This window comes from Myxine glutinosa, chromosome 2, assembly GCF_964187855.1.
Source record: "Myxine glutinosa chromosome 2, kmMyxGlut1.1, whole genome shotgun sequence".
In the NCBI taxonomy this organism is placed as follows: Eukaryota; Metazoa; Chordata; class Myxini; order Myxiniformes; family Myxinidae; genus Myxine; species Myxine glutinosa.
The window spans coordinates 229,454,140-229,474,754 of NC_136262.1; the positions used below are offsets into that span (position 1 = coordinate 229,454,140).

At 42.2% G+C, this 20,615-nt stretch overlaps 1 protein-coding gene across 6 annotated transcripts in view; it reads right to left on the bottom strand.

The window, feature by feature from the left end:
- Positions 1-20,615, bottom strand: part of LOC137422152 (phospholipid-transporting ATPase ID) — a 160,859-nt gene that overhangs the window by 98,029 nt on the left and 42,215 nt on the right. For all 6 annotated transcript variants that reach the window (XM_078772335.1, XM_078772337.1, XM_078772340.1 and 3 more), the window contains exons 3-7: positions 16,076-16,134; positions 15,437-15,550; positions 13,527-13,625; positions 8,514-8,575; positions 8,177-8,249 (exon numbers count right to left, since the gene is read on the bottom strand). In XM_078772335.1, coding sequence (XP_078628461.1) covers positions 8,177-8,249; positions 8,514-8,575; positions 13,527-13,625; positions 15,437-15,550; positions 16,076-16,134 — 407 coding nt within the window. The remainder of the gene's footprint in view (positions 1-8,176; positions 8,250-8,513; positions 8,576-13,526; positions 13,626-15,436; positions 15,551-16,075; positions 16,135-20,615) is intronic.

Sequence of the window (20,615 nt, forward strand, 5' to 3'; positions counted from 1 at the left end):
ATTGACCCAAGCTTTGATTAAAATCATCAATTTTAATCTTAATGAAATGGACAATTTGATGTATCCATGGCAGCAGCTTTATATTTTGAGGAGGGGTGGATTTTGCAAGTATCGTGCTCAGCTCAGCATGACGTCATTCTTGTTTTGTTTTTTTTGTAATACTCAAACCACTACAAGAGTGATATTTTATTTAGCTCCTGAATGAACTGTACAATAAGTAGATAAAATTTAAATTATATTTTGCTGAAATCTTCAATTTTTTAAAATACTGCACACAAGCAAATTTGTCACTTATGAGGGTTTAACTGTCATGTGCCAAATAGGAATAAAAGTTGAATCTGGCAAATTTCTTTGAACATAAATTCACCAAAACACTAATGAGAAGCAAGCCTGTTAAATCATCAAGCATGGTTCAATCGTGTACACCATTCCGCTAACCTAGAAGCATGCACATTCAGTGTGTTTGCAGATATTTTGTCGCCACTCACAGATAAGTTTCACCAATCAAGCCTAGGTGACTTTTAGTTTCCATTCTGAAATGGAGAGAGGGTAACCAATATATAGTTTGTTAAAGTGTAAAAATAACCTTCCAGTGCTGAAGTTGGTGAAAGGAGTGCAATGCTCATCATGTCAGGTAACCGAGATGGAGTATACGAGTATCACATTCGTGTGTGTGTAAATACATGTTCATTACTTTGAAAGGTGAAATAAACAAGCATATTGGGATAATGTTTCCTCGCGTGTTTTTGGTGAAAATAAATGTGGATTTGGCTGAAACATCTTTGGACCGAATTGCAAACACGTTTTTCAATCCACCTCACAACGTGATCTACAGGCTTTTGCCAATGCCATCAACAAAAGCATACGAGTGGTGATTGAAGGGGCGGAAGGGGTGGAAACTACCGAACGATTCTTATTAAACTACCGAAAAACGAACCAAGTAGATATCCTCATGATATCAGCATGACGTAAAAAACATTTCAGTACAATAATCAATAAATTTGGAGACAAAATAAGAAATCTGCCAATTGGCATGTCTGTCTGCAGTCACATCCGCCAACAATTCCTGATAAAAAGAATGATGTTTTTTTTTGTCAGACAGCGATCAAGAATCACCAAGGGTGGTGAAAACTAGGACAGGTTGTAGTGGCTGGAATGTCACTGGGGTTTAACCTGATTAAAGGTTTGCAGATACAGAGTTATATTTCGTTTTCAAGAGATTAGAAGCATGGTTCAAAGTTCAAACACAGTCTCGTCCATAACGAGCAGCAGTCTTTGAGACGAAGATCAACAAAACAAGAGCAAAAAATTAAGAGCTATATTTTTGCTGTTTATTTCAGCAACTTTGTGAGACTATGGCATTCTGATGAATAATTGTAATAGTTAGAGGTAGGCCATAGGAATGTTTGTTGTAATAACTACCAAATAAATAAATAAATAAACATGACTGACTGCGGAGTACGATACACAGAAAACCAATGCATTTGGTAAAACATCTTTTTAAAGCTCTTTCTCCCCCAGAATTGATACGAATGAACAATTCTGAAAGATGCAGTGAAAAGCCAAAACATGCAATTTTGTCATTTTTGGCATTTTTTCTCGTCGGTGTTGTTGCTGATTCGTACGTAGACTGTGGCTCATGGTTTGCATCATTTCTCTGAAAGCGTGTTTGTGCCGCTGATGCAGTGCCCCAATTACCAGTGAGCTGGTACTCAATGTGCCGACCTCGGAGGGATGACAGGCTGAGTCAACCCCCCTGGCGTTAATTCAACAATCTGACCGGGATTACAAACTCAGGATCCTAGGATCCCAAGCAAGCACCCTAACCGTTAAACCAACACCAGGCTCTCGTCATTGTTTATATCCCAGGATAAAGCTGAACAAAGTTGGGTACAAAGGATTTTTTATTTTTTTTAGAGAGACCATTAGTTTTAGTGTTTGATTTAAGGACAGGAATATTATAATAGCTTGGTGTTAAGATAAATCTGATGAGAGGAACCCAACACCACCAATTACACACATTTCTTCGAAAATTATCTCAAAATATGGAGAAGCTTGTCCAGGTATGACTGCGGGCACATATTCAAAGGTCATCTTGAGGCACCCATTTGATACAAAATGCACCCATTAGCCATGCACCCATTTGCCGTTGCTCAAAACATGCCCTGCTTAAAGGCATTGGCACCTGTACATGTATTCACTCTGTGATATTTTCATTGTTTTAATATTAATACGAGCAAACATATCAGCATTTGGCTTCATGGCATCAAAAGAGTGCCGATCAAAGCTCCTCTTAATAATATAATCAATGTTTCAGGGAATGAGAGGCAGAAGCTTGTTGTAATAAATATCTTCATCTTAATCTCCTTTTTCATCCAATAATTATTGCTGATTTCCTCTTAATTTTGGAACATTATCATGAGCCTCAGATGTATTGTATGGAGCTACATTCCATTAAAAAAAAAAACTATAAGGAGCAATCGGAGATTTCAGACCCTCGCCAAGAGGTGTTTTCAGTGGTTTTTAAGGCTTTTGTGTTAAAACAAATATGGCGGCTGAATCACGTGACCGATGATGTCTCTTTTTTTTTCTCCACCAATTTATCCCCAGATTATGCTCAAGAAATTCCATCTTTATCGGATGATGTTTTGTACTTGTCGAATTATGACGTCATAATGGAGGCACCTATGACATCATCATTAACATATTTTAAAGCTCAATAAATTTAATCTTTATCGGATGAAGTTTTGTACTTGTCGAATTATGACGTCATAATGGAGGCACCTATGACATCATCATTAACATATTTTAGTCCTCATGGAGAGTTCTTTACATTGATGTAGAGCAGGCCTGAAGCCCCAAATTGCTTCCTCCTGAATTAAAGTTCCCTGTATATCTTCTTACGTAATAGTCGAGATAAATCACCCTATTGCTCATCCTACTAATAGAATAAGGCAATGTATGTATGTCTGTTCCTTATGGCATACAAAACGGCTTGGTTGACCTCCACCAAATTTTGCACTCGTACTTGGTACGAGTCCTTGGTACTCTCGTACCCTCGACTTGGGTATCCTCGTACTTGGTACGAGTACGAGTGGTCCTCCACGTACTCGTACTCGTACACACCTCCCCGGTGTGTACCCCGGTTTAGAATAGGTACACCGTATCCCTGCGCATCGTAAGAGCGTGACCAAGGGTTGGCGTCAGGAAGGGCATCCGGCCATAAAAACATTGCCTCAAACAGGGAACCATGATTGTCATGGGGCCAGCAAGGCTAACCCCCACTCTAGCGGGGAAAATGGCCTTAAAACGATCATTCATTCATTCATTCACTTGGGATACCCAGGGTCAAGTCATTGACATTAAATAGTCCCCCACCGCTGAGTATAGGGAAACGACTTGCGATTTGCACCTGTGTTATAGTGCAAGTGGTTTAACCACTGACCGCTGCGGGGGATATTGAGGGTGGGAAATGGTGCTAATTCTGAAAATAAATCCTCTTGCTTGCAGAGGGAATGGGTATTGACAAGTTACATAAATAAATAGGAGTTCCCTTACAAGGAACTTCAACGCAGGAGGCCAATAGGCCCATCAATATTACGCTATTACCAACAGGCAACATACGGTTGTTTGTCCATGCTCTATCCTTTGCTAAGTGCTGAGCATTAAGCAAGGAAGTAGCACAAACAATTTTTGAAGTCTTTGATAGGATTCGATCGTCGTTCGAATCGCCAACCTCCCAGACTCAGAGCAGGCACTCTGACCATTCCACCAATATAAAGAAAACATTTTTACGGTGTCGCCCATAGGGCAAAGCCGTCGATAACAGTGTTTGTCTGTCCATATGTATGTATGTATGTCCCCTCAAACGTACACCAATCAGAGCTGAGGATCTGGTCACATGACAGGGGTGATGTGATGTCCTGACAGCGGTATGACGGCTGACTCCATACACCGCCATTTTGATTCCTATGCTGTTCAGGCCAGACATATCATTGAACCTGTCATGTATCACAATCTGCATGCTCTACCTTTACGTTTTTCATTCAGTGTGAAACACAAACACGTGAAACACATGAAGTAAAGCACGTGAAAATAAGGATCTTATATAACACTATTGTTATCGTGGCTGTGGTTGTTGGTGTATGTGGGTATGTTCTGTGTAGTTTTATGTATATTTCTATTGCTTCACAAAATATCACAACTGCATATATAATTTTGTATGCTCGTTCCATATCCTTCTAAAGGGTTTCTACTATCGTAGAATAATAAATGTTTCCATTCAAGCTGCTGTGTGAATAAACCATACATCAGAGCTTCTTCCTCTTCTTCAAATCGCAAAGAGGCTTTTAGAACTGGCCGATTCGTGATTAAACAAACGATTTTTTATGGCGTAGATGTTTGGTTCCTGTGTTTACAGCATTTGTCTCTCCGTATGTATGTATGTATGTATGTATGTATGTATGTATGTCCCTTGTCCCTCACATATTTATCCTACATATTGGGTGAGTTTTATAGCCACAATTACGCTTCTGAAAGGTAGAATGTGATGCCATTTGGCTTTGCCAGTTTTGTTTCTTTCAACACCCTTTAGGGAACGTTCATATGTTACATCATATACCTGGTTGGGGCAAATTATCACACTTGATAATTGGAGGGAACTGAAATTATGACAACAGGGTGATGATATATGATGGGGGGAGGGGAAGTGCATGCCCCCCATATCATATATATACAGACTTGGCATTTAATATGGAATATATATTTTTTCTTGACTTGGGTTCACTTTCTGAACTCGGTATATCAATCTGGTGAGTTTCTTTTACGCTTCGGTGATTTCTTTGTTAAAAGAACCATGTCACTGATTGTTTGTCGCAGCAAGAAGTCAATAACAGGATTATATCACAGGTGGCATGACAAAATGTAAGGACAGGTACATTTGACGATTGGCTTCACAATCGGGTATATAAGGGTTGTTGCGTTCTGTATTAGTGGAAAACAACTGCTGCACGTCTACAAAAGTTATTGCCGCTTCCCCTGGAGATGGTTCGTCAACTTGACAATGCTGTTTGTCTTTTTTTTCTTTATTTTTTCTTTTTTGTATACAAGATCGAGGCTCGTGAAAGAGCTAACATTAATCACACAAAAAGACAAATCGACACACAAAACACAAAAAAACAAGGGGAGCGGCAGACAAGATGGGGAGAGAGGGGGAAGGACACAAAAGAGAGGGGGAAGAGGGGGAAGGACACAAACACAACATTTGAGAGCAGGGACATCGGGAGGACTTGGGGGGAGGTGGGAGAGGAATAAAACATATGAACACTGCAAGGACTCTGGGGTGAATTACCGGGGGTAGAAAAGATCTAGGTTTTCGATGGGGGAAGATAAGAGATGGTGGTGAACAGCTGTTTTAAAGACCTGGAGGGAGGAGTGGGATTGAAGGGAGTGGGGGAGTTTGTTCCAGAGGCGGGAGAAAGGGGGAATGAAAGAGTGAAGGTGAGCAGAGAGCCGAGACTTTGGCAGTTTAACCATAAGAGGGTTGCAGGCAGATCTTGTGCGACCTGAAGGAATATTGGGGGGACAGAGCACAGAGAGAGCTGGGGGAGCAAGGCCGGAGAGGAGTCGGTAGAATTTGTGGTGGCTTTACGAAATTCCGGCATTAAACAGCGTGCTGTTGCTCGGCAGTATGGCATCACTCAAGGTCAGGTGTCAAAGATCCTGAAACGAAATGCTCAGAGGGGTGTCCCTACTCCAATACCGAGGCCAGGACGTCCCCGCAGAACCACAAGGAGGGATCATCGCCAGCTGCACCGGTTAGTCCGCAATGGCCGTACCAAGTCAGCTAATCGGCTTAGGGCTGAGTGGCAGCAACTGACAAATGTGCCTGTATCCAGAAGGCTAGTCAACCAACGACTGGTTCAAGCAGGCTATCGTGCCAGACGTCCCCTGAGAAAGCCACGTCTGACCAGACAACACAGCCAGCACCGATGGCAGTGGGCCAGAGAGCACCGTCAATGGCAGCCAGGACACTGGAATCACGTGATCTTCAGTGACAAGTCTAGATTTCTGGTCTATCATCAATATGGCTGCGTCCGACTGCGCAGACAAGTGCATGAAGCCAACAACGAAGATTGTATAGTGTGCCAAGAGTCCAAGCTGGAGGTGGTGGGGTGACCGTTTGGGCTGCTTTTCATGCAGGGGGCAAAACTGACCTGGTTGTTCTGAATGGAAACCTGAACCAGTTCAGGCACAGGGCCATTCTGGAAGAAACATTGCTTCCATTTGTTCCTGCAGCCTTTCGAGGAAACTTTGTCTTCCAAGATGACAATGCACGGCCTCATCGTGCTCGCATGATCCAACACTTTCTTGCTGACAGTGGTGTAGAGCATATGGAGTGGCCTGCCATGTCCCCGGATATGAATCCGATCGAGAACTTGTGGGCAGAATTAACGCGTCAAATCGACAACTTGGACCAGCAGCCTGCCTCTGTGCATGAATTGCAGCAGGCTATTGACACTGCATGGCAAGCGATTCCTGTCCAAACCTTAGCAAATCTCGTGAACAGCATGCCTCGACGTGTACATACTCTCCTGAATGCTCGTGGGGGTTACACGAAGTAATGAACTGTAATTTTACTGTCCGTAATCCCAGTCGTAATTTAACTTTTGTTTTTGTTCAAAAAATTTTTTGGCTAATGTGCAAAATAAAGAGATACTTCTGGAAAACGCACAGAAGTTTAACACAGTACTGTCCATGAATTGAGTTCGATATCAGTTTACATCACTTTCAAGGATCAATTTATTTGCTTCGAAATGTCAAATGTGGTTTTTGTTTCTTTTAAAGGTCACATTAACAAAATCTAGAATAATTTCAACATAATTCCAATGAACTTTTGGTTCTAAGTCATCTTGAAAAGTAAGTTCACCCCCCAAAAAAAAAATTCCATATTAAATGCCAAGTCTGTAATTAAAACTTTGATCAAGGGCTCTTCAAACATTGAAGCATTTCTTATGACTGCCTCCAACCACCCTAAGCCTGGTGTTGGTTTAACGGTTAGGGTGGAGGGCTTGGGATCCTAGGTTCCTGCGTTTGAATCCCAGTCAGCTGTTGAATTAACACCAGGTGGGGTTGACTCAGCCTGTCATCCTTCTGAGGTCAGGAAAATGAGTATCAACTCACTGGGTCCTCTCTCATGGAAGTTGGTGGCAGGATTTGCACTCCGGCCGCCGTAAAACACCTCATTCTGTAACACACACAGTGGTGTGTGTCGGGATGGTACTGAGGTCACTTTGATAGTGTTGACTAATTGACCAACACATAGAATAAACCAGTGTCTCAATGCAATCTCTTCACTTCCATGGTGACAGACAGCTTAGAGACTTGGAGTACTTCAAAATAATTTAATACTTACGTTATTTTCTAACTGGTATCTCCACCCAGGTCATACTATCCTCCTCAACTCAAGTATCAAACATGCCCGGCTATGCCACTGTTAGACTTCCGGTCTTGCTTGAAAGAGAAGACAAAGTGAGCAATTTAAAAAAATTTAAAAAGTATTATTTTAACCCAATCTCTCCTGATATAATTCGAATCATCCTTCCACATCTGAGCAACTGCTGTAACTTACAGAAATGTGTCATCTTCCCTCTAATGGACTACTAACAGGTGCGGCATCGGATGGTGTAAGAGCATACAGTAATAAAGCGCAGAATGAGTGTGTATCATCTGTTCCGAACCACAGAATTTGTTTTTGCTTTTTCCTCTTTCAAACAATTCCAGTTACGTTGGCTTAGCGGCTTAGCCTGGTGTTGGCTTAACGGCTAGGGTGCCAGCTTAGGATCCTAGGATCCTGGGTTCGAATCCCGGTCGATCGCTGAATTAACGCCAGGGGGGTTGACTCAGCCTGTCATCCTTCCGAGGTCGGCTAATTGAGTACCAGTTCACTGGTCATTCCCTGTTTGTCGTAAAAGGCGACAAACAGGGTTGGCGGCAGGAAGGGCATCCGGCCGTAAAACATTGCTTCAAAAAGGGGACCAACAACAACAAACAACAACAACAACCACGGTGCCCGAAAAAGGCCAACCCCCGCTTTGCGGGGAAAAATGGCCTCTAAAGGTGTTTTTTTTATTTTTTTTAAACAATTCCAGTTACGATATAAAGAATGGTTACTTACTGGTATAAATTGATTGTTCTTCATCTTGATGATGTCTCCCACTTGGACATTCATCCATTTCTCTTCCATGAAACTGAGGCAATGAGAACACAATCGGTACACGTAAAAGCTAACATAGTGAAAGTGTTATGGCTCCCGTTTACCATCTGATGAAAAAGATACAAGAAGGACCAGAATGCAAGGTTGTAAGGTGAGTTGAAGATTGCAAGGGTACAGGTGGTAGAAAAAGGTGAGGACTGTTAGGACGGAGGTAATATAGTAAGGTGCAAATTAAGGGTGAAGAGGACACCATAAGGTACAGTCACTACGGTACAGGCACTATATACAGCCAACTTACTGCCCGTCATGCAAGATCTCAGCCCGTCGGTTGTTCACCTGATTGTCACTTCGATACCGGAACTGAGAAGATGTGAGAGAAATAAATCATTGTATTACTGAGACATGGAAAGGTATCAGAATTAGTCATCAGGATCACAATAGCACATTCTTGGCATCAAGGTGCTCAAGGGAAGGAATTAGCATTCAGAGTTGAAAACTAAGAAAACAATTGAATAAAAACAACTGACATTCAAATCTAAAATAGACAGCTAAAAGGCAAGTAAGGTACGGTACCTCTGAGCAATCTTGTCAGTGCTCCTAAGGATTTTCATATTTCAATATCACCAATTTATTTCCACATTATTATTTGTCACATATAGAATTATAACAACAAGACTAATAATGTATATAATAATAATAATAACTTGAACGACACTCAGTGGAGAGCAAACCTCTGCCTGGTTGGCCATATCACTCAATGGTGAAGAATCACTTAAAAAATTAAATAACTCATATCTGAATCCATATTCAGATCTTTACCAAAACCAAATCGATTCGTCCTTGTCACACACACAACCGGTGCACCAAGTTTAGTCCAAATCCATCCATCATTTTTTGAGATATCCCGCAATGTATAGTTTTTGGCCCGATCTCACAATGTTGAAGAATCACTTAAAAAATTAAATAATCCTCATATCCTTTTTCCTTTATCAGATCCTTTATCAGAAGAAAAATCCTTTTTCTTCTGCTCCAATCGGCTCATCTGATCATGTGCTTGTTAAAGTGGACATCTCTCTGACCATTCTCAGAGAGCCTCCTCAGCGTCGACGAGTCTGGCATTTCACTCAGGCCAACTGGCACGGTCTTCAAGCAGCCATCAATCATCTGCACTGGTCTCCCATCTCGACCGCCTCTGACATCAACTCATCCTGGGAATTCTTCCAAAGTAAATTGCTCTCTCTCGTGCACATGTTTATCCAATCTCGTCTTCAGTTGTCATACCCTTCCTCCCGTCCATGGTACACGGAATCTTGTGGTGAGGCTGTTGCCCAGAAACAACTTGCCTTCATCTCCTGGAAAGCAAATCCGACAGAAGGAAATCTCATTTCCTTTCACAAAGCCCGAAACAAGTGCGTGTCCACTGTCCACCCTCAGGAGAGCCAGGAAACAATATCTCTCCGTTCTCAAGACCGAACTCTCTTATCTGTCTCCCTCTTCCAAATCCTGGTGGCGTCTGGTCAAATCTGTTTCTGGTGTTTGTTCCCCCTCCATCCCCTCCCTTACCTCAAACGGCCACACAGCTGACTCCGCACGTGAAAAAGCTGAATGCCTCAACTCTGTGTTTGCCTCTAAATCTTGTGTCCCAAACCCATCCCTCTCTGTACCCACCATACCCAGTCGTACCCAGCTGCTCCTGGACTCTGTGTCCTTTCCTCCTGACAAGGTGGAAAAGTTTCTGTCAACCCTCGACTCTGATTCTGCAACTGGACCTGAAGGCATCAGCCCACGGGTCCTAAAATCCTGTTCTTCCGCTCTTTCACTCCCTCTCTCTGTTCTCTTCACCCTCTTTTGCTCAAGGTCATCTGCCATCTGCTTGGAAATCAGCCAACATCACCGCTTTACACAAAAAATGTGCAAAAACAGATCCTTGCAACTACAGACCAATCAGCCTTCTCCCAATTATCAGCAAAGTCATGGAATCCATCATTGCTTCGGATATGAAATCTTTCCTCTTCTCCAATGGCTTGATCTCTGATCATCAATTTGGTTTCAGACCAGGTCACTCTACTCTGGACATGCTGCTTCTGCTGTCTCAACAATGGATGGAGGTCCTCAATGCCAAATAGAAAATTAGAGCTCTCCCTTGACATATCACATGCCTTCGATACGGGCTGGCACCCCGCTCTGCTCACAAAACTCTCCTCCTTTGGTAGCCATGGAAATCTCCACGCATGGCTGCCGGACTTCCTCTCTAGTCGCAGTCAACGTGTGGCCCTGAATGGGTTTCTCTCATCTCCTCTTCGTGTTCAGGCTGGAGTTCCCCAAGGCAGTGTTCTGGGCCCTGTGCTTTTTCTGGTCTTCATCAATGATCTCTCTGACTCTCTTGAAAATCCTCTCTATCTCTTTACTGATGACTCCACTCTCTGCCGCTCCATTCGTCATCCATCAGATCAGCACTCTGCAGCCTCCTCACTCTCTGCAGACCTGGACAAAATCACAGACTGGGCAAACAAGTGGAACATGTCTTTCAATCCTGACAAATCTCACACTCTTACGATGTCTCTCCGAAAAGACCGTCTGGACAACCCTCCCATCCACTTTCTGAATAATCCTCTCCAAGAAGTTCTGTCACTCAAGCTTTTGGGTCTCACTATCTGCCATGATCTTTCCTGGGAAAACCACATTTCCAAGCTGGCCTCCAAAGCCAGTCGCCGACTGGGCATCCTCCGTCATGTGAAGACCTTCCTTGACACACCTGAGCTCCTCACCACATACAAGGCTTTCATCCGCAGCTCAATGGAGTACTGCTCTCCCCTCTGGGCTGGTGCTCCTGCCTCACACCTAGCTCGTCTTCACGCTGTTGAAACCAAAGCGTTCAGAATGATTGGAATCTCCCGCGATGAAGCTATCTCCGAGGGCCTTTCACTTACTCACCGCAGGCAGGTTCGTGGTCTTTCCGTCTATACTGACTCCTCTCCGGCCTTGCTCCCCCAGCTCTCTCTGGGCTCTGTCCCCCAAATATTCCTACAGGTCGCACAAGATCTGCCTGCAACCCTCTTATGGTTAAACTGCCAAAATCAAGACTCTCTGCTCACCTTCACTCCTTCATTCCTCTTTTCTCCGGCCTCTGGAACAAACTCCCTCACTCTTTTCAATCCCACTCCTCCCTCCAGGTCTTTAAAACAGCTGTTCACCACCATCTCTTTTCTTCCCCCATCCAAAACCTTGATCTTTTCTACCCCCACTAATTTCACCCCAAATCCACTTTTTTGAAATACCAACTTCTTTCCTGGAAGTCATTGGTGTCCTTGTGTTTTACTACTTCTCCCACTCCCCTCCCCCTTCCCAAACCTCCTCCCCCCAAGCCCTCTCCCTTCCACACATCTCCCGATGTCCCTGCTCTCAAATGTTGTGTGTGTGCTTCCCCTTCTCTCCCCATTTTGTCTACCGCTCCCTCTTTTTATATATTTTGTTTATCTGTTTGATTTCTTTTTTTTTGTGATAAATGTTAGCTCTTTCACGAGCCTCGATTCTGTATACAAAAAAAATAAATAATAATAATCCGAATCCATATTCAGATCTTTGCCAAAATCGAATCTATTTGTCCTTGTAAAACACCCAACCGGTCCACCAAGTTTCGTCCAAATCCGTCCACAACTTTTTGAGATATCCTACCATGTATCGTTTTTGGCGCTATATCCCAATGGTGAAGAATCACTTCAAAAATTCTAGTAGCCGGATCCGAATCCGGATCTTCACCGAAATCTAATAATTTCGTCCTTGTGACATACGCTACATCTCTGCCAAAAATTCGTCCGAATCCATCCACAACCTTTTGAGATATTTTGTTCACAAACAAACAAACAGACAGACAAACAAACAGACAGACAAACAAACAGACAGGGGTGAAAACATAACCGCCATCCACCTTTGGTGTCGGAGGTAATAATAATAATAATAATAATAATAATATAGTACATGGATAATTTATGTCCTGACAGGATGGTGCAGAGATAGCATAGTTGCCATGTAGCCATCTTATTTGAGTTCGATTCCCGACATGATTATCATGGAGTACAATAGTACTCCACATGTGGGGATGGCAAGGGACAAAATGGCATTTAAGAGTCATACGATTTATTCTCAAACGTTTTCATAACTAGGAAGAATGAAAAATACACCAGAACACATCGCTAAACTACCAGATCGAGATATCGCAAAATCGCCGATGTGTTCATCCTCAGAGCGGTGATAAATGTCATCAGGCCGAGCACATAAACTGTTGGATTGGTGCCGCCTCGCAGTTCGCGAGTTACATCACAAAGTGGATCATCCCTTGGATTTTCCATCTGCTAACATGAGTAGTGGCCATTAAAGTAGTAGTTAGTAGTAGTAGTAGATTATTAGCAGCAGGACAGGGATAATTTATATTGTCAAACAACATGGACAAATCAAACAACATGGACAAATCAAACAACATGGACAAATCAAACAACATGGACAAATCAAACAACATGGACAAATCAAACAACATGGACAAATCAAACAACATGCACAAATCAATCAACATGGACAAATCAAACAACATGGACAAATCAAACAACATGGACAAATCAAACAACATGGACAAATCATACAACATGGACAAATCAAACAACATAGACAAATCAAACAACATGGACAAATCGCACAACATGGATGAGCTGTCGGGCAAGATGCACACAATACATTGCAAAACAACACAACAATCAGGAAATGCAAACAAATGAGGACATGGAAAGTAGTAGCAGAAAGTGCTTAAATCATGGGGAGGGATTAACACGCAGCAGAAACTGACGAGGGTATACAGGACAGAAAAAGAGCCAATGCAATATGCCACCTGCACGAATGCCTGGGGCTGCTTTGTAAGGCAATTCCTGCACAACCAAGAGAGGGATCCTGAGTAAAGACTTTGTTGTTACTAAATACACACGGACAGAACAAACAAGTAGCGTATCAGTGAATGGCATATGACGTGCGAGATGTATCTCGGCGAACGAGGTGCATGCGATAACTAATGCAGTTTTCAAGGTGTTCATTTCAATTAAAAAAGACCATTTGTTTTCAAAATAACTATGTTGACGATTGCCTTCGATGGGAACACTTTCAATTTCTTCCAACAGCTATCATTATTAACATTGAATCTTGTAAAGAAATGAAAAAAAAGATTGCAACTTGCAATGTTCTCAAGTAGACCAGCTGTCACCTATGTGCAACTATGGGGTTTAAATGGAGCATTATGAATGAATCACAAGACCCCTAAAAGACTCACATAATCATCAGAGGCATCTTTCGCTGCCGTAACGATGAGCACGAAGACAAGAGGCACGACCGTGGTGAACCACGACAGGGAGGAAATTTCCGGGATGAGCTGCATGGGAGATGAGGGATGAAGAGCTTTGGCTGTGATGTTAATGATGGAACACAATGCACAGATGTATCATAATGGGCCGTCTGCTGATTACCTATGCAAATATAGTGGAATTTGTGACACCCCCACACCTCAACCCAAATGTCCCATCCATGCTCCTATCCAAACCCTTGCTCCAATGTCCTAACTAACCATTTTCCCTTCCTTCGACACTCCTCTTGCAAACCCATACTCTATATTCAACCTTACTCGTTCTCGGCCCTTTCTCAAATTAACCGCCAGCCATTAATGCCACTGAGCACATGTAATAAATAAATGGCACAAAAGAAAGAAATTCAAAACACAGTTGAAGCAAGCTGCACAATACACTTAATTGCACAATACAAAACACAGTTGAAGCAAGCTGCACAATTCTCCTCATCCGTCAGATCGGCAGTCTGCAGCCTCCTCACAATCTGCAGACCTGGACAATATCACAAACTGGTCAAACAAGTGGAACATGTCTTTCAATCGTGACAAATCTCACACTCTTACTATGTCTCTCCGAAAAGACCGACTGGACGACCCTCCCATCCACTTTCTGAATAATCCTCTCCATGAAGTTCTGTCACTCAAGCTTTTGGGTCTCACTATCTGCCATGATCTTTCCTGGGAAAACCACATTTCAAATCTGGCCTCCAAAGCCAGTCGCCGACTGGGCATCCTCCGTCATGCGAAGTCCTTCCTTGGCACACCTGAGCTCCTCACCACATACAAGACTTTCATCCGCAGCTCAATAGAATACTGTTCTCCCCTCTGGGCCGGTGTTCCTGCCTCACACCTAGCTCGGCTTCACGCTGTTGAAACCAAAGTTTTCAGAATCATTGGAATCTCCCACAATGAAGCTAACTCCGAGGGCCTTTCACTTACTCACCGCAGGCAGGTTGCTGGTCTTTCTGTCTTCTACTGACTCCTCTCCGGCCTTGCTCTCCCAGCTCTCTCTGGGCTCTGTCCCCTAAATATTCCTACAGGTCACACAAGATCTGCCTGCAACCCTCTTATGGTTAAACAGCCAAAATCAAGACTCTCTGCTCACCTTCACTCCTTCATTGCTCCTTTCTCCTGCCTCTGGAACAAACTCCCTCACTCTCTTCAATCCCACGCCTCCCTCCAGGTCTTTAAAACAGCTGTTCAAAAACCATCTCTTATCTTCCCCCATCCAAAACCTTGATCTTTTCTACCCCTGATAATATCACCCAAGATTCACTTTTTTGAAATACCAACTTCCTTCCTGGAAGTCCTTGCAGTGTCCTTGTGTTTTATACTTCTCCCACCCCCCCCCACCCCACCCCCCCTTCCCATGCCTCCTCCCCCCAAGCCCTCTCCCTCCCACAGATCTCCCGATGTCCCTGCTCTCAAATGTTGTGTTTGTGTGCTTCCCCTTCTCTCCCCATCTTGTCTACCGCTTCCCTTATTATATACTTTGTGTGTCTTTGATTTTTTTGTGTGATGAATGTTAGCTCTTTTACGAGCCTCGATCCTGCATACAAAAAAATAAAATAAAAAAATTGCAACAATGGGTATGCGTCACCATGGATACCATTGCTTGGCAGATAATTAAATAGATATTTTCTCAGAGATGGAAGAAAAAAAAAAAGAAAGAAGTAAAACTGGCTGGAATGTTGTGTCACATCAGTTCCGTAGACGAAAAGAAGGAGGGTGGATTAAACGGGGGGCACAGAGACTGGCAATAATAATTTGGAAGGTTGTCCGGATAAATGCGGAGGACCTAAACAAGTGTGTGTGATTTCCGGTGTACCCAAAATACTCACCTGCAGGATAAGGAGGAAGAGGAAATATGCATTGGCTACTCGTTGGAACTGTTCAAACAGGTTTATGGGCAGGAAAGTGATGACATTGTACTTGCAGGTCTTAATACTGTTGTTCTAAAGGAAAAAGGTGAAAAACAAAATTGTATTATAACCTGTATGTATCAAATGCATATATTGCACCAGATGTCTTGAATTGAAATCGTTATTGAGGATGGAAAGGGGGAGGATATACGACTTCCCTGCCACTTCCAATTTTGGTTAGCTCACAAATCAAATTTCTGGAGACAAAGTCAACATTTCCTACCAGATGCACAAAAACAAGGCTCAAGTAGAGGAGGTACATATAAAAAAAACCTCAAAAGTCATACCAACAAAAACAATAAATGCTCTAAAAGTGTTAATGATGCAATAATCAAGTTTACGTCAAGGATGTCATATCAATACTCAATGATTAGTACCATGGTTATTCATTTGTGAACAATTACCTGATTATATATATATGTATATGTACAGTTATGATCTGGCTCAACCAATTATTCGAAAAAAGCATAATATGCAAGGAGTTGAAGTATTCTAAAATGCAATAAACCGGTCAGTGCAAAGGAGCGTTTTCTGCACGATTGTGTTGAGAAAACTCACAGCGTACTCCGATTGTTCATTGAATTCTTTGTTGTTGAGCTTTATCGTCCGCTGCTCTTCTGTGGAAATCAAAATTAATAATTTCTGGTTAGGCCATTCAGCCTTTGAGCAAGTAGGTCTTTGCATTACTCAAGGGAATACACCAAATGTTTATACACATCCTCATCAAATACACAAAAATACACCAATACAATACACCAAATGGTATGTCGAATAAATAAAAAAGAGGACATTAACCACATCAAAAAGATATATGTTTCATAGTCTGAGATCAAGACTCGTTATAATGTCTGAGTCTGAGACAGCATGGCACAATAAATGAGTGTATGCTTTAATTTATGACAGTGCTATGAAGTCAGATACGTAGCTGAACAAACATGATGTATATCTACCATATAAAACACAACGTCAGTTTGTGTGTTTGTACAGATGTCTGTCCCTCTTCATAAGGGTAGGTTTTAAAGCCAATCTTTTAACACAATTGTGTGTTCACTACGGTCTATTTTTTGAGGATAAAACAAACTCGAAAAACATTTTCCATAAAAGAGTAATTATGTCTCTTATATTGGAGTTGTAGACGGTGGCTTGCAAACCGAGCCTCAAGGGCGGTGTACAGAAGTGTTTTTTTAAATAACACTAAATACAAGGCGCGGGGAGGTGAAATTCGCTGCATGTGATGTGCACTGCGCACAGAGTAAAACGAGTGTTCAATTATGTCTGTAGGATGTCGAATAAATAAAAAAGACAAAGGCACACCTGACACTGGGCCGAGGCTACAGACTTTGGCACGCTCACAAGACCATACCGTCAAATCAACTATTCCAACGAGGCATTTTTGACTGGTTTTTAGGCTGGTTAAAAAAAAATCCTGTTTATCATCACTTTTTTTCAATAAAGTGGGTAGGGAGGGAGTGTTTTATTTTTATTTATTTATTTTTTTCAGAGTGAAATTTTAATGGATTATTCAACGCACAATATGTTTTTTTTGTTAAATATACTTGATCGGACATATATGATGAAGCATGGTATGATTTCTAAATTAGTAAACCTTCGTATGTACGCACTGATACGATTCAAATAAAGAAAATAAAGAAACCTATGTCACATTGAGTTCTGTTTACTTTTAATATTTGCTGATACATATAACAATGGTAGACCAAAACTTCGGCTTTTAAGAATAATGTCCGGTTGCCATACATGTATCTATCAGCAGCTATTGCCATAGCATTCATACATATTTGACTAGAATTCCTCGCCACTAAATATCACTTCATGGTACCGGTACGGCGGTACATGCATATTGAGCAGCTTGGCAGACATGGAAGAGGACATTAACCACATCAAAAGGATGTCTGGTTCGCATTTATACATCTATCTATCAGCAGCTACTGCTATTATAGCACTCATAGATGTTTGACGAGAGTTCCAAACCAAGAAATATCGCTTTACAGTACATGCATATTGAGCAGTTTGGTAGACATGGAAGAGGACATAAACCACATCAAAAGAATGTCTGATTCGCGTTTATACATCTATCTATCAGCAGCTACTGCTATTATAGCACTCATAGATGTATCTATCTATCAGCAGCTACTGACTAGAGTTCCACATTCGCGTTTATACACCGATCAATCAGCAGCTACTGCTATTATAGCACTCATACATGTTGAGTAGAGTTCAACACCAAGAGAATGTTGGTTGCCGTTTATTCATGTATCTATCATCACCTACTACTACATGTAGTGTAGCGCTCGTTTAATTTTTGACTCGAAATCCACAGCAATAATTATCACGTAAGGCTCTCCCGTTTGCCGATGATATTTGGCTTCTCCTTCAGAATGAATCAGAATAATTATCACGTAATATTTCACGTGATACTTCACGTAACACGTAATACTTCAGAATCATTATCACGTAAGGCTCTCCCGTTTGCCGATGATATTTGGCTTCTCCTTCAGAATACCAACTACTTCTTGAACTTCCGAGTGGGCCTCTTCTCGCAGTACGACTCTTACTGCAGGTACTGCATATAGGATACGACTCATCTGTGGTACCTCAGCTCCTCAACACAGGGAACGGATTTTACTGACTTCGCGAGCAAAAAAAGGAAAAAAAGATTTTTAGGGGCGGACGACTTTTATGGGGCGGGCGGCGATGATAAACAGGAATTTTTTTTTAACCAGCCTATATACTAGTCTCTATAATAATACACTTGTTCGCTCATCTGTCCATGTGTACAATTCCTTTCCACCCATTTGTTGGACAGCAGACATGACTCCACCCACGGACTACCTCCACCCACGGACTACCGTGTAAACACTAGCCCCACGCTGCGACATGACTCCAATATGTGTAACCTGAAATATGTGTAGACTGAAAAAAAATCATACAACTGCCATGTTAGTGCTATGCAAAGCCAAAGACATCTTCTGAGCTGTCATATTCACAATCGGCATACCCTCTCTACAAGTTTTCACATCAGTGTAAAACTACCAAAGCCACTGTTAAAAGGATCATCAAATATCGATGAATATTTGTTAAAATAAATATTTAAAATAAATATAAAATAAAAGGACAAGAGCCGATAGACGTCATGTGCCCTGTGAAGGCCACAGTAAGGATAAGCCTCAAGCTTCAAGTTTTAGGCATATGGGGAAGTAGTTAAATATTCTGCTGTTTTGATGAGGTAATGAAGAAATGTGTAATGATCGATGTGGGAACGCCCTTTTGCGTTTATGAGCAGGAGGACAGGAATAGTGCGTTGAAAGGAGGGGTGGGTGTGAGAGCAAAGATGGGACAGAGTTAGACTGCGAGGTTAAGGGGGTAGGGGGGGTTGAGGAGTTGTGGTATGGGTGGATTAAGGTGTATGGATGGGGTTTAAAATCTTGCAGTGGGGAGGGGATTGAATCCTTATGATTGGGAGGGGGAAGTTGAGGACTTGTGGTTGGAAGGCTGAGTATTTGGGGTTTGGGAAAAGTTTATGACTTGTGAGGTGGGGATCGGTGAGTTGAGGACTTGGGAGACACATCCTAAATTGTGTGGATGTTCCTTGGGTCGCTGCTAATATATATATACACATTCACTTGGATTGGCTCACTATGCTTGCCTCACCACACGTCGATATAGAGCAACAGGCTTGTTTTAACTGAAGGTAATGACTGTACATGAGCTTCTGTAGTGTCGTGATTATAGCAATCTTAATACAAACAATTATTTTGTACAAATATAATTGTAATATTTGTGATATTAGATTTTTACAACCAATTTAAGTTGAAAAAAAAAAACCAGGGTTTTCAAAAATATTCAAAGGCAATGTAGTTAGGAAATTTCAAAACAAAAAAACCCCTTAAGATCGTGGTTCTTAACCTGGGTTCGACCGAACCCCAGGGGTTCAGTGAGCTAGTCTCAGGGGCTCGGCGGAGGTCCTCCGAAACGCATTGCAATTTGTTTTTTCTTAGTTTTGTATCAATTTTGAATCTATGTGTAATTACGCTTATTATTAATATTATTATTATTTTGCTATGTATGTTACGAACGAATGGAAATGTTATTTGTAATTGTATTCCCATCCCATTCATGGTTTCTCTGGTCTGTGTTTAAGATACTTTGCTTCACACTGACTGCAGTAAGTTGAATCAATGAGCAACTTGCTAATAATTCTGTTGAAGGTGCTTACTTACTTACTGGATTTTGGTGGTGGTGAAAGAAGGCCGCATTCCAGTGGATTGGGAACTGAGTACCCTCGTCCCTCTATACAAGGGAAAAGGTGACCCTCTGGACTGTGGCTCGTATCGAGCGATAAAGTTATTGGAGCATGGAATGAAGGTATTGGAAAGGGTGCTGGAGAGGAGGATAAGGAAGAAAGTGAAGATTGACGAAATGCATTTTGGATTTATGCCAGGAAGAGGCATGACAGACGCGCTTTTTATTGTGAGGCAGTTGCAGGAGAAGTGCATGGAGAAGAGGAAGAAGTTGTTTCTTGGGTTTGTTGATCTGGAGAAAGCATTCGATAGGGTTCCACGTGAAGTAGAGACATGGGCATTGAGGAAGTTAGGAATGGAGGAATGGTTGATCAGAGTAGTGATGGCAATGTACAAAAGAGCGCACAGCTGTAAGGACGAAGGATGGGAACAGTGGTGAGTTTGAGGTGAAGGTGGGAGTGCATCAGGGGTCGGTACTAAGTCCATTACTATTTGTAGCTGTGATGGAGGTGTTGGCTCGGAATGTAAAGGAGGGTTTACCGTGGGAGTTGTTGTATGCAGATGATCCGGTGTTGATTGCAGAAAGTATGGATGGATTGAAGGAGAAGATGAACAAGTGGAAGGAATGTATGGAGACAAAAGGTCTGAAGGTGAATATCGGAAAAACGAAGGTGATGGTAAGTGGTAAAGCATGTGGTGAGGTGGAAAGAACTGGGAAGTGGCCGTGTGCTGTGTGCAGGAAGGGTGTCGGAGTGAATTCCATTCAATGTACAATGTGCGCTGAGTGGGTTCATCGAAAATGTAGTGGTTTGAGAGGGTCATTAACCAGTGTAATGACC